Here is a 12,681-nt window from a genome sequence, read left to right on the forward strand (position 1 = left end):
ATTTTTTTATGAAATTTTGTAGAAATATGTAAACCTAGTAGAAATAGAACCCCGTTGATTTTCAATGGATTGGTTCATAGGAACCAAGTAGATGCAAAAATCTGTGTTTCTGGGTACATTTTCAAGGTTAACTAAAACCGAAAATCCGCCCTTCTGACACGCTTACTGCAATAAAATTTTTATCTACAGTATATTGGTAGTCTGTTCTGTATTGTAAAGTAATATAACATAATCATCATTAATCACTTATAAAAGGTTTCATTAATTTTTCACAGCTAATATGATAACTTAATAATCCTAAGAATTTTGATTAATTACATTTCAATAATATAAAAGGTATATTTGAAATCTTAAAAAGAATTTGCCCATTTATAGATAATACTGTTTTGATATAGAACAATAAAAACAATTGTTTTTAAATTTATTATTAAATGCTGATGAGAGCAATTTTTCTATATCTATAAATAAGTTTGTATAATTATTATAAATTCAGTATTAAACTTTATGACACTTTTAAAAAGAATAATAATAATTTATGCTCAACCTATTGACACATAAGTTGCCTTACATGGCCTAAATCGTTAAAATAAATGATAAAATCTGTAGTATTCTATTGTACATTTATATGCTTGTAACTGATAAAATAATTTTGTTAATGAATAGCTGTTATAATATTTCTGCACATTTATTCTGTTCCTCTAAACAAAGGTTTTTGTTTTATATGTGCTTAAATTATTTATTTTCATTGTCTTGTTGCATTTATTAATAAAGGTGCTATTCTTGATTTATTAGATTAATTTATGCCTATATAATTGTTTATTGTGCAATATCTTTTATTATTTTGTTAAATATTTAATTAAATGTATTATAAAATGTTATTGATATTTGTTGTGTTTCGTTATTGAATAACTATTTCTTTTTTTTATGTAATTTAATGAATGCTCATATTTATATATTTATTAATGTGCTGCTTCATTAGTTTTAAAGCTGTTGACTATTCATTAGCTGATCTCTATACTTCAATTAAGAATTTTGATCAGCTTATTCTAGGTTCTTTTTTAATTTTTCTGTTTTTATGTATAATCAATAAATAAAACTTCATGAATAAAATTCAATATGAGTAATTATTTATCATTAATTATTCCTTACTTGTCTCGTGCAGCGCAAACAGTCACAACAAATGTCAATAATAAACAAGTTATATTTGCAAATATGTTAGGATTTATTATGCATACATATACATAAATCTAAAAAATTATATAATTTATATATGTTTATTATTTTTTTTATATGTTATTGACAAAATGTTGTGTCTGTCTGTGCAGTGATGATCCCTACGATATGCTTGAGATTTTGGCCGATATGGATGATATGGAAATGGTTTGTCCAGATATTCTTCGGTCATGTACGACATCAAAACCCTAATCAGTTGTCATAAATTAGATAAGTACTTTTTGTTTAAGTGCCTTAAACATAAATCACTTTTATTTTTTTAATGAATCTGCCATTATAGTTGTAGAGTCAAAATACTTGATACAAGGGTTGTTTGATTAATTATTATGTTTTGTTTATAAATGTAATCTGTAGATCACATATCACTGTTCTGTGATTATATTATTTTTAGTACAATTTATCTCATTCCAATATCATTTATCATCAGTATCAGTAATCTCATTCCAATAGTATACTCTACTGAAAGTAGAGTATACTATTGGAATGAGATGTCTTTGTACCACATATGCTCATAATCTGATGTCGGCTCTGAAGGAAAAATTATTTGTTAATATCACCTTTTACAAATAATACTTTTATATATTGTTCATGTTAAATGAAGTTATAATTAGTTTCTACTCAGCCAAATTGTATTTAAATATAAAATTACCCAGTTTTCAAATCATATATATTTAAGTTTTTTTTGTTATTATAAAAAATAAATTTTTTTTTCTTTTAATTAGGCATTGTGCATTTTATGAAAAATCTGTTTTAAAAAATAGTGATTAATCATAATTAATATTTTGAAAATGGCACATATGTCAGATAAACTTATTTTAATAGCTACAAATGGATCAGTTTATGTAACTGTTATTTGTATTTTCTCAACCCTTGGATCATTTTTGTCATTGTCAAGTATATTTCAATTTTTTAACATAAAAAAGTTTAACTAACCCTTCAGTGGTTTTAATATTTTATGTTCCTTTTCGCTATTGTAGAAGTAATTTTTTTTCTTTTTTTAATGGTATAAGTAGTGAATTTAAAGAGTTGTAGAAGATGTTGTTATGAACGGTTTCAAACCAGTATAAATGTTGTCCATGTAAAAAAAAAACAATGTTTGAGAATGTTATAACACAGTACTGCTTAATTTTGATCACTAAAGGTATGCATTGGGCTAGTGAATTTTTTCTTCTTATTTGTGGATTATGTATTACCTCAACTTACTACTTATACCATTAATTTCAATCAAGAATTTACACGTAGATTCTGATGAATTTTTCGAAACATATATGTATTATAATAGTTTGACATGTTTACATTTAAAAACTTTTAACTGCTTTTAAATAGGTATGTAGTTCTTTAATTCTATACCATTTTAAAGGGTTTAACAATTTACTATCAGCGTTCTTATGTATATATTTTTAATTTTATTGCTCTTTGTGTAGCTTATAATAATAGTTTATATATGGTTTAATTATAGTTTTCATTATTAGCCTTCCTGTTTTATTTATAGCGTATTGTAAAAGAAGAAAAAAACAATATAGCCTTGAGAATTATATTTTTTGAATTCCTGACAAAATGAGTGATTGGAGCTTTTTCACAATATCCACGTTGTTCAATATACTGGGGTGATATCTGCCTTAAAATAGAAACTTCCTGTTTATATTGAGGATGAGATTTATTTTCAGTTTTCTTACAGAACATGAAAATTTTATTTTCCTGCTTGATCAACACAACAAAACTTCCAGATAAGTTATGTGACGGACACATATTACTCAGAAATTAACTATACACATTTCTATGTATGTAATTATTGTTATATAATTACACTTGTGAATAAATTTCTATATTAAGCAGAAATTAATTACACAAGCAGAAGTACAATAACAATTGAAATTAAAAATTTACAATCGCACATACGTTTGAAAGTGTTCATTTAATTAATATTATTACCTAGTATTTCAATTTAAAGTAAAGAACTGTAGTTCAAAACTAAATTACTGACTTAAAGATTTTATTACTTTACCTCTTAGATTTTGTTGATTTAAATTTTTTTTTAGTTATTCTATGGAAATGGTAACTGAACACGAAAGGATTATAAAATGGGAAGAGATATTATGTTTTCCAGGGTTATTATTAATAAACATACAGGTACCTACTAGCACTGTCCACCTTAAGTGCCTGAATGTGTAAGGTAGTTTTGCATTTGTATTCACCAATCTCAGAATCTTTTGGTCAGTTAAAAAGTATACTTCAGTAGTGGAAGTTTCTGACATCTGTTTGAATGATATAAGATGTAAAAGTGAGTAAAAAATTAAAGGAAGTCAAAAAACAAAATAGCTGAAAGTGGATTATATAATATCTAGCGCAAAATTAAATTTATTGTAAAAGCATGTAGTACCTAGTCATTTTAAAATGCAGTGCTTATTTATATTTTTAGTATGAATTTAAATGCATGATATCCAGATGGCTCCAGTCATTCCTTTTGACAGTTCCTTGTAAGAGTTATTATTCACATCCCTTTTTGAACTTATTTAAAGACGGTCCTGATTGTGTGAAGAATGTATTGTATTTAATTTGGAATAGTAGGACTTAGATTAGTGGGATCAGTACTACAAAAACAAATAGAAATTGAAATATAGAGAGTAAAGGGAAGTGAGTAAATAATAGTAAAAAATAAAATTTTCTGCCATATTAGATATAGATAATTTCTTTTCATGTATTATTAATAATCCTTGTTCGAACAGCTGTTTATGAACACCTTAAATAATAATAACACGTATATGATTATGATCTAGGATTTGAAAAACAATTTATTTCAATTATTACTTAAAATTATAATGAAATTTTATTGCAATGAAACATACCAGTAGCTGCTTAAGTAATGTGTCAAAACAGATGTATTTATTATGTATTTTTTTGAAATTTGATTAAAAACAGCCTCACAAATTTAATAGTAAAAGTAACCAATAAGCTTTGTTGTGTCACTTACTGTTGCACTTATTGTTAATTGTACAAGAATACAATTCAGATTATTCAGTCTAATTGAATGGGATATTTTCCACTGTACAATTTGTCCTTATCTTATACTCATTAGGTAGACTCCTTTACCAGTCCTAGCTAGAACTAGCCTTGATAATTGTGGATTGGTTAATTGCTCAATCCAACTTTAAGTTAATTTAAGAAGTTTTTTTTTTATATTAAAACTTATTCTTAATAGAAAGAGGAATTATGGACAGAAAAATGAATTCATAACTCATCAATTAATTAACATTTATGATTACCTTCATGCAATCTTACATTATTTTTCAGGTAAGATAAATTGTACCTTGGTTGGTTAAGAATGAGTACATAATAATTCAAATAAAAACCAAAAATGTATAGCAGCTGTTATGTTATAGTCAGTTCACCTCTGGTTAACACTTCCTAGTGCTTTGTAGACAATATTTTGACATGATGAAATTTAAATTATTTATTTGAGTTTCTCAAGTTTGAATATGTTGGGTTTATGTCTTTGAGTTTCATTAAACTTAATAAAACTTTTGTGTTTAATGTTGAAAACTGTGAATTTAATTTTTAGAAAATCCAATTGTTTCTGGGATCTTGAAATTGTAATCTATATTATTCTTTTAATAACAATTTTAATTTGCTAAATGGTAGAATAATTTATTTTATGAATAGTTGCATTACCTAAATCATTTTAGTGTTTGTTATCACTGCTGTTCATTATTTTTAATAAATAGAGTACCTTATTTATTGAATCACAATAATTGGAATGTTATTGATTCAAAAACCAACCAATTAATATAATAAGTATTATTCTTGTGATGATCGTAATGAATCATTTGAGGAAAATAGTTCAACAATCATACTACAATAAGATAGACATAAATTAACAATCAGACTGCTAGCAAAATTGTATTTTTTATTTCAAAAAAGTACAATTTAAGGAGATTTCAAAGAATCTTTACAAGAGTAATGTTCACTAACATAATTTATAAACTAAATTGAATCAGACAAAGTTTCACACTGCAAAAAAAGATTTTATGTAAGACTTAATTTGGACTTTTTTCATTAGATGATTTTGATTTGTTTAGATCATTTTTGATATCCTTCCTTTTTTTTAATTTAAATATCATACTGGTTTTTATGAGAAAACTATAGGAGAGCTTCACATATATTGTCTTAAGTTTGTTTCATATAATAGTACTTATTTTGGCTTTAAAAACATTAGTAGCTTATTCAATTTCCAAGCAGATGTACAAAATGTCTTTATTATGAGAGCAATGATGACTCGAGTTTTTTTGCTTCTAATAAAAAAAAATTTAAATAACATTTTATTACAGTAGTATTTTACATATGAAGGTCATTTGAAGCCACTTTGATAATAAATTAATTTGTCATGTGCTATATAAAGATATGATTTTTTTCTACTTTAAGTTCAAATTATTTTGGAAGTTATTACTGAGAGTAAAGTTAATTAAAACCATTTAACCTCTCTAAATCCGCATGGGTTGCGAGTCTTCTCTCGCGAGTTACTAATTAAGTGCGTGAAAAATTGTAATTTGTCACTACTCATTCATTTATAGTCGGAAAAAAATAGAAAAAAATACAGGTTATAGAAAAAGATTCATAGATTCAAAAAAACTGAACCGTATGTCTGTGCGATTTTTTTAATGTATGTTACAGCTGAAAATCCGACAAGCATAAAAGATTTTGAAACAGTACGTGACTTTCTTAGTTTAATCCTTTCCAGAGTAACAATTTTTTTATCGGGAAAAATTTTTTATACACAGTTTTATAAAGGACATTTCGCAGTTTCAAAAAAAAAATTTGGTCCAAATCGGGCCAAATTTGAGTAAGATAAAATGAAAACTAATATTACCGTTTAAAAATGAGGTGAAACCGCGTAAATGTGGATCTTTTGACGGATCACATTCACGAATGTCATCCCCAATAAGGATGTCCAGATCTTGCAAATCGTCATCCGGTAAATCGCTGAGAGGTTCATGTAATGTGGAAAAAATCTGATCGTCATCCATATTATCCGCAAAAAACAAAAAAACGCAATAAAAAAAATTTAAAAAAAACTACTAAGTTACGGCTTTAAAAAAGCAATGAAATTTTTAAAAAATCGTAGTTTGCAAAAAAATTTACGTACAGATATAAAAAAATTATAGATGTTACGAAGCGCGAATGCACCGAGCGAAGAGACACTACAAATATGCGACGTACCGCACAGAATAATGTACTAGCTCTGTATGACTATAAATGCTTGAATGGCGAGACCGGGACGCGTGGGGTCGCTTGGCAACAATGCGAAAATGATGGAATTCAGCCCGACCCTGCTGGAGTGATAGAAAGTGACAATTTATTCTCATTCTCCTATCTTTGTTCTATATATTGAGTAATGGTACAAGCTTCTTGGACAAAAGGCTAAGCCTACACAAGAGTTGGCGTAAACGTTGACAAAAAATCCCCCTCCCACTTGTAACTCGACCAACTCTGTTAGAAATAACACTAACCGAATGATCCCAATGTCGCTACTCTCTACGAAAACGAACGATTCAAATCGAATACAAAGCTAACGTACAAGGTTGCAGTGGGAGATGTTTTTCATAGCCAATTCACACGACCGGCTTCCTCCGCTGGCCGCAGTGATGCAACTTCAAATTTCTATAACAAAATTTCCCTTTACAGTGTACAGATACAAACTATACATAACGTTAAAGATTGAAATCTGTTCTTTCCAACGATAATAACAGCTTACGAATAGAACGATCGGTTCATATTTTACAGGCGGCAAAAGAATAGCCTTTCAAATCCACGTTATTGGGTAAACGGCATTTAACAGGTTAACAAACAATTTTTTTTTCTTTAACCAGCATTAAAAGCATGTTTAATGAATATTCCATACAATAAAATGATTACTTGAAACAAAAGAGTGCAAAAGTTTAACTGTTTTTATATAAGTACTTAATATGGTAAATTTAAAATAAAAAATCCTTGAATTTAAAAATAAGAAAAGTTATTACGTAATGAAAAATCATTATATTTCAGAGTTTTGGATTAGCTAACCACAATTAGAGAAATTTTATGATTATTTATAGGTGAACTGACTAGCATTTAATTTAAAGTTAGTGTTATTAGCGTTAGTATTAAGAGAAATATTATAAATACTCATTGTATTTTTTAAATCTTGTTAAGGGAATTTGATGTACAATTTAAATATAAAATGTATTATTATCTAAACACTTAAGACATTTATGTATTAATATTTAGCACTTTGTTGTTAAAATTATGGCTTTCTTTACATCTAACATTATTTACTTTGTTGTTTGTTTTACATCTTATATTTAGTGTGAAGAAATTTCTTTAACTTGTAAGAAACATTACTGTTCTTTATTAATCAAAATTAGTTTTATGGCAGGAATTTTTGATTTCATTTTTAGTTTTAGGTTATGTATAGGTTGTACATTAAATTATGAAGGATTGAAAAGAAAATGACTGTGCCATAAATAATATAAGTTAAAAATGTTAAAGGGAATGAAGTTTGTAATTAAATTGATTTAGTGATAAAATTTTAGTAAAAATTTAATTCTTAAGTATGACTAATATTTTAATTGGAAGAAAAATATGAGCAAAAATAATAACTAAAAATGATACAGTTATTTTGGAACTATTATGTGTTTTAAAGATTTTAATTATACCTCTTTGGTATAATAGATTTCTGATTTTATATAACTGGGGAATTGTACAATTAAAAGCTGTGATTAATTATTAAAATATTTTTTTAAATTATTATATTTTTAGAATTCTATAGTGGAGTTGATGTTCATTAAGTTTAATTTTACAATTCTGAATTTTAATTATTTGGTAGTAAACTAGTTGCTTGTTAAGATTTATGTTTATTTGTTAGGAATTTTAGATTTGTTTTTAGTTTTTAAGTTATTTTTGTTTTGCATTATTTATGTTTATTAAATTTTATTTTCTTTTATACCGAAATAAAAATGAAGTAAGATCAGTATGAATTTTTTTTTTACAAGGGATGTTTGGAAGTTTCTGTTTTTAATTCTCAGTATGTCACAAAATACCATTTTCAATGTTTTCGGAATTGTATTTTTACAGCAGTTTACTTATATATAAAATCTTAATAAATATCACAGTGCACAGTGTGCTGTCTAAAATTTGATTGATATCTTTCTAACACCCTTTGTATTAAATTTGGTAATAATTTTTTCTAGTGATTGAACTATTCAGTAGGAAAGTTTTCTGGTGATATTAGCAACTTTTATTATGCTCTTTGTAATTATGTATTGAAAAAGAATAAATAGTACTCTTATTTGAGTTACTGACAGTAAGCAGGATTTACGTCCCTCATACCTGTTTTGATAAGCTAAAGAATTATTGTTTTCCAATGCCCTTTATTATCTCTACCTTTTAATATTCTAGAAATCTCATTTGTGGAAGCTCTGTAATGCATTTGTTGGAATAATTAATGATGTGGAGTGAAATTCATCACACATCATTAAATTTTTTTAACACCATGAAGTAATGCTGTAAAAAGGATTTTTGCATTTAATAAAATAAAATGACTCAAAAAGATATAGCGTAATTCTTGTAATACAAACCACCAGGAATCCACAACAATTGTTTGAAAATGAAACTAGTTTTAAAAAGTTACTGCATTTATTTATTATGAAAATAAAATTTTTGAGTCTAATATACTGTAGTACTGATTGCATTTCTGGACCTCCTTGCTTACCATCTCCACTGAAGGCTCTTTTGCTTGGGTTACAGATAGTTTTTTCATTTTTTGCCAGTTAGTAAAAATAATAGATAATAATAGTTTATAAGAGTTAATTAAAAATCCACCAGCATAAGTCAGAAACTTGCTCGCTGATGGGAGCAGTAGGATTTAAAAATAAGCTTAGTTTGAAATAACAAATATTAAATTAAAAAAAAATTAATATATCAGAAAAATAATTCTTATATTATGATAATCATATGATAATATAATTGATAGATCCCTATAAGTGTAAAGAAACAGAAAATAAAATACATCAAAACCAATGATTATCAGTTATGACTGATTAATTGTAATAATAATAATAGTGAATATTTAATGGTAATAAATAAATTATTGCCAACAGCTTTAATGGAACAGAATTAGGCAAAAATAGGCTTCATACTAGAAAGAAAACATGAAAGAGTAAAATAGGTAAAAACCTTAACAAAATCAGACAAATTTTTAATTCAAAGAAAAATTGATCACTTATCCAGTCTTTAGTGTTCCTATGCTATGTCTATTATGTTTTAATTAAATTAAAAAAGAGAAGATTTAACTGCTTGGCAATAACGTAAATTAGCTGTCTCCTTACTGCAGTTAGATCTGAGTAAACTCAGAGAGTTTTGGATGCTACATCAGCTGTTTCAACACCCCCAAGTTCATCATGATGCTTAAAATATTATTTAAATTAGGCTTTTAATGCACAGCTACCGTAAAATCATAACATCGATTCTCAAACAAAAAGAAACCTATCTTGCTATTTTAAAAAATAGCATCTTTTAGATTTTTAAGAAATATGAGGTTCCAAGTTTTAGGATTTTATCCACTGTTACAGTAACATATTTTTTATTAGTCTCTCTTTCAATCATCTTCATCTTTGTATCTACATCTGACTATTCCCAGGCACCAAGATAATTATGATTATAATTAGAGTCCAATTTAACATGCAAAATTTTATTTTGTTACCCAACCTTATTGCAGACAAAGTTATACACTTTATATATAATGAGGTATCTTCTGTACTTTTTTGTTTTGAAACCCTAACTATGGCAATCTAAAAATTCTAATTAGTTTCATTTTTATTAATTTTTCCTCAGATTTTCTCAAGATTGCTTAACAAGCTGATCAGTCTATAATTTTAAGACTTGTGACATTGATTATTTTAAATTGATGTGGAAATCTTCCTGTCTCAAAGCATATATTTATTTTAAATGAAAAAGAGTAGCAGTGAAGAGGTGGGATATTTGTTAAAGTTTTGTGGTTGTTAGACTACTCGATCACAGATGAATATTTTCTTTTAACATAAAAAAAAATGGTGCTACATTACCATTCAGTGACACGGTTCACTGAATGGTAATGTTTACTCTTCCAATAATTACTTTTTGTTTTACCAATTAATATTTATTAAATTTTTATGATTTATACATTCAATTTAAGTTAATGTTTGTAGGTTTTTCTCTTAATTTATTAAATATTTTGCCCCTAATAATAATGGAATTTGTGAAATCTTTTGAAATTAAGAATTGTAAGAGGTTAAAAGTAAACATTGACCAGTGCCCCACCACCATATTGAGCTATCTCTTATGTTATACTTATTTTGTCATTATCCTAAATTGATTTAACTTTGCTCATGTTTTGATTTTAAGCTTGTAGTCCAGATGATGGTTATGCATGTATTTTATGCTCAGCATGGATATGCAGTTCCTCTCTTCCCATTTGTTGGATTGAGAGTGTTTTGTTTTTTATCCAACATAAAAATACAAAAATTGTGTATATTATCCTAGTTAACCATAAAATGAAAAATAAATAGTTTAATATACTGTTGAATTTATAAATGAATAGTACAGTAGATGCCGCTTATTGTAATCACTATTCAGCTAGTGACAGACCATGGTACGATATGACCCATTTCCTTGGAGTAATCAACTTAACATTAAGTACGAGTGCTACAGTAAAATGAAAGCATAACAACATAAATAATCAATTTTGTGTGTTATAACAAAAATATTCAAATATTGATTCAATAAACCAATTCTTGATTCTATTAAACAATGAAATTTCCTATATTTTTGTTTGGGATTTGGAAAAATGATTCAGTAATCGGGCTGATTCAATTACCCAGTGTTTCTAATAAGTGGCTTCTACTGTATAATTTTATTCAAACATTATGCTTCTTGACAACAAACTTTTTAAGTTTGTTGGTAAGAAAATAATTGGAAATAAGAGAACATAGTTGGTACAAAAGATGTTAAAAACCTTCCTGATTAGATCAGATCACTTGATCGATAATGATCAGTTTTGTGAATAACTTCTGATTCAGAAGGGTGTGCCTTTACTGATCAATGATAAAAAAATTTTTCGACCCACTAACAAGATTATTGTACAAAGAAATCTAAAATTGTATTTATTTGAATGAAGTATTCTATCTTGTTTTAAGTAATCTATAAATGTTTCCTATTGTAAGAAAAGGCTAATACACAGGATATTAGTAAAATATTAACTTATACAAGTTAATAGAAATTATATTATTAAAAAAGAATTGAAACTTTCTTTTCTTGGCCTTATGATTCTATTTGATTTTTCTGCTTTTTAAAACAAATATAAATAACAAAATAAAGAGCGAGTTAAATTTAGTTTTTCAGTGAGATATCTTACTTTTTTTTGTTAGAATTATTCACAATCAAAATATTTTAAATAATCTAGTTAAAAATGTTTTTAATTTCTTCTTTGTTGATACAGGAAGACTTTAAGCTTCTAATTGTTGATTTTTGTCTTCCAATGTAAATTCTTTTTTTTTTTTTGTCTTCTTGTGGTACTTTACTGTTGGTCTATATATGTTTTACATGTTTTTAGTTATCTGAAACTTACATAAAATGTGATGATATAATCTCATGCTCAAACCATTTTAGTAATAGTCTAGTAAATATGTTTAATTTTTAATCAGAATGAAATTATATTAAACATTTAATTTAGTAAAAAGGTTAAATAATATCAGTAATGAATGTTACTTATATTTAATTAATTGAACTGACAACATTATTAAATGTTCATTTAACATAAGTTGTATTTATTTAGGTTCTATACATTAAATAATGTGTAAATATGAACCATTCAGTATAAATGCTGATTTGGGGTTTGGAGTCAAGTCATTATTATTCAAAAGAGTATATTTCTTAAATATGTCTGTGAGCTTTTTTTTGTGTAAAATAATTTTCCAATTAATTCATATACTTCAAGTGAATAGTGATTATAGTTTCTAAAGAACTTTATTCTTTATTTTTCAAAACAGTAATTTTATGAAATTCAAGCATTATGTTATAGATAATACATTTTGGTAGATATATTAATGTAAGGAAGAAAACAGAAATTGAAGTGTTTTCTTTAAATAGAAATTATATAAAAATATTGTGTTTAGAATTATAAAACTTTAATATAAAAGAAGTTAAATTCAGAAGTAGACTTAAAAATGTTATAACTGTTTTTTACTCTTATCTAATGTGACACCATTTAAGTACAATTTTTAGATTTTTAAGTCATAATCTTGTTGTGGCCTTAAGATGCTTTATTCAGTTGTGTGATTTCATTAAGAAAATGTACATTCTGTCAAGTTATTGTTGAAACTTATAAAACTTTATTTTATTAAATTGGGCATATTTCGAACTATCATTGTTTAAAATAGA

At 26.1% G+C, this 12,681-nt stretch overlaps 1 protein-coding gene across 2 annotated transcripts in view; it reads left to right on the forward strand.

The window, feature by feature from the left end:
* Stat92E (Signal transducer and transcription activator Stat92E) overlaps positions 1–11,579 on the forward strand; it is a 111,554-nt gene extending 99,975 nt beyond the window's left edge. The window contains exon 17 of one of the 2 annotated variants that reach the window (XM_075365904.1): positions 1,326–11,579. In XM_075365904.1, the coding sequence (XP_075222019.1) occupies positions 1,326–1,425 (100 nt within the window). In that variant the 3' untranslated portion in view covers positions 1,426–11,579. The remainder of the gene's footprint in view (positions 1–1,325) is intronic. The other variant, XM_075365903.1, reaches the window with a different exon arrangement.
* Positions 11,580–12,681: the final 1,102 nt, after the last annotated feature.

This window comes from Lycorma delicatula, chromosome 5 (assembly GCF_047948215.1).
Source record: "Lycorma delicatula isolate Av1 chromosome 5, ASM4794821v1, whole genome shotgun sequence".
Classification (NCBI taxonomy): domain Eukaryota; kingdom Metazoa; phylum Arthropoda; class Insecta; order Hemiptera; family Fulgoridae; genus Lycorma; species Lycorma delicatula.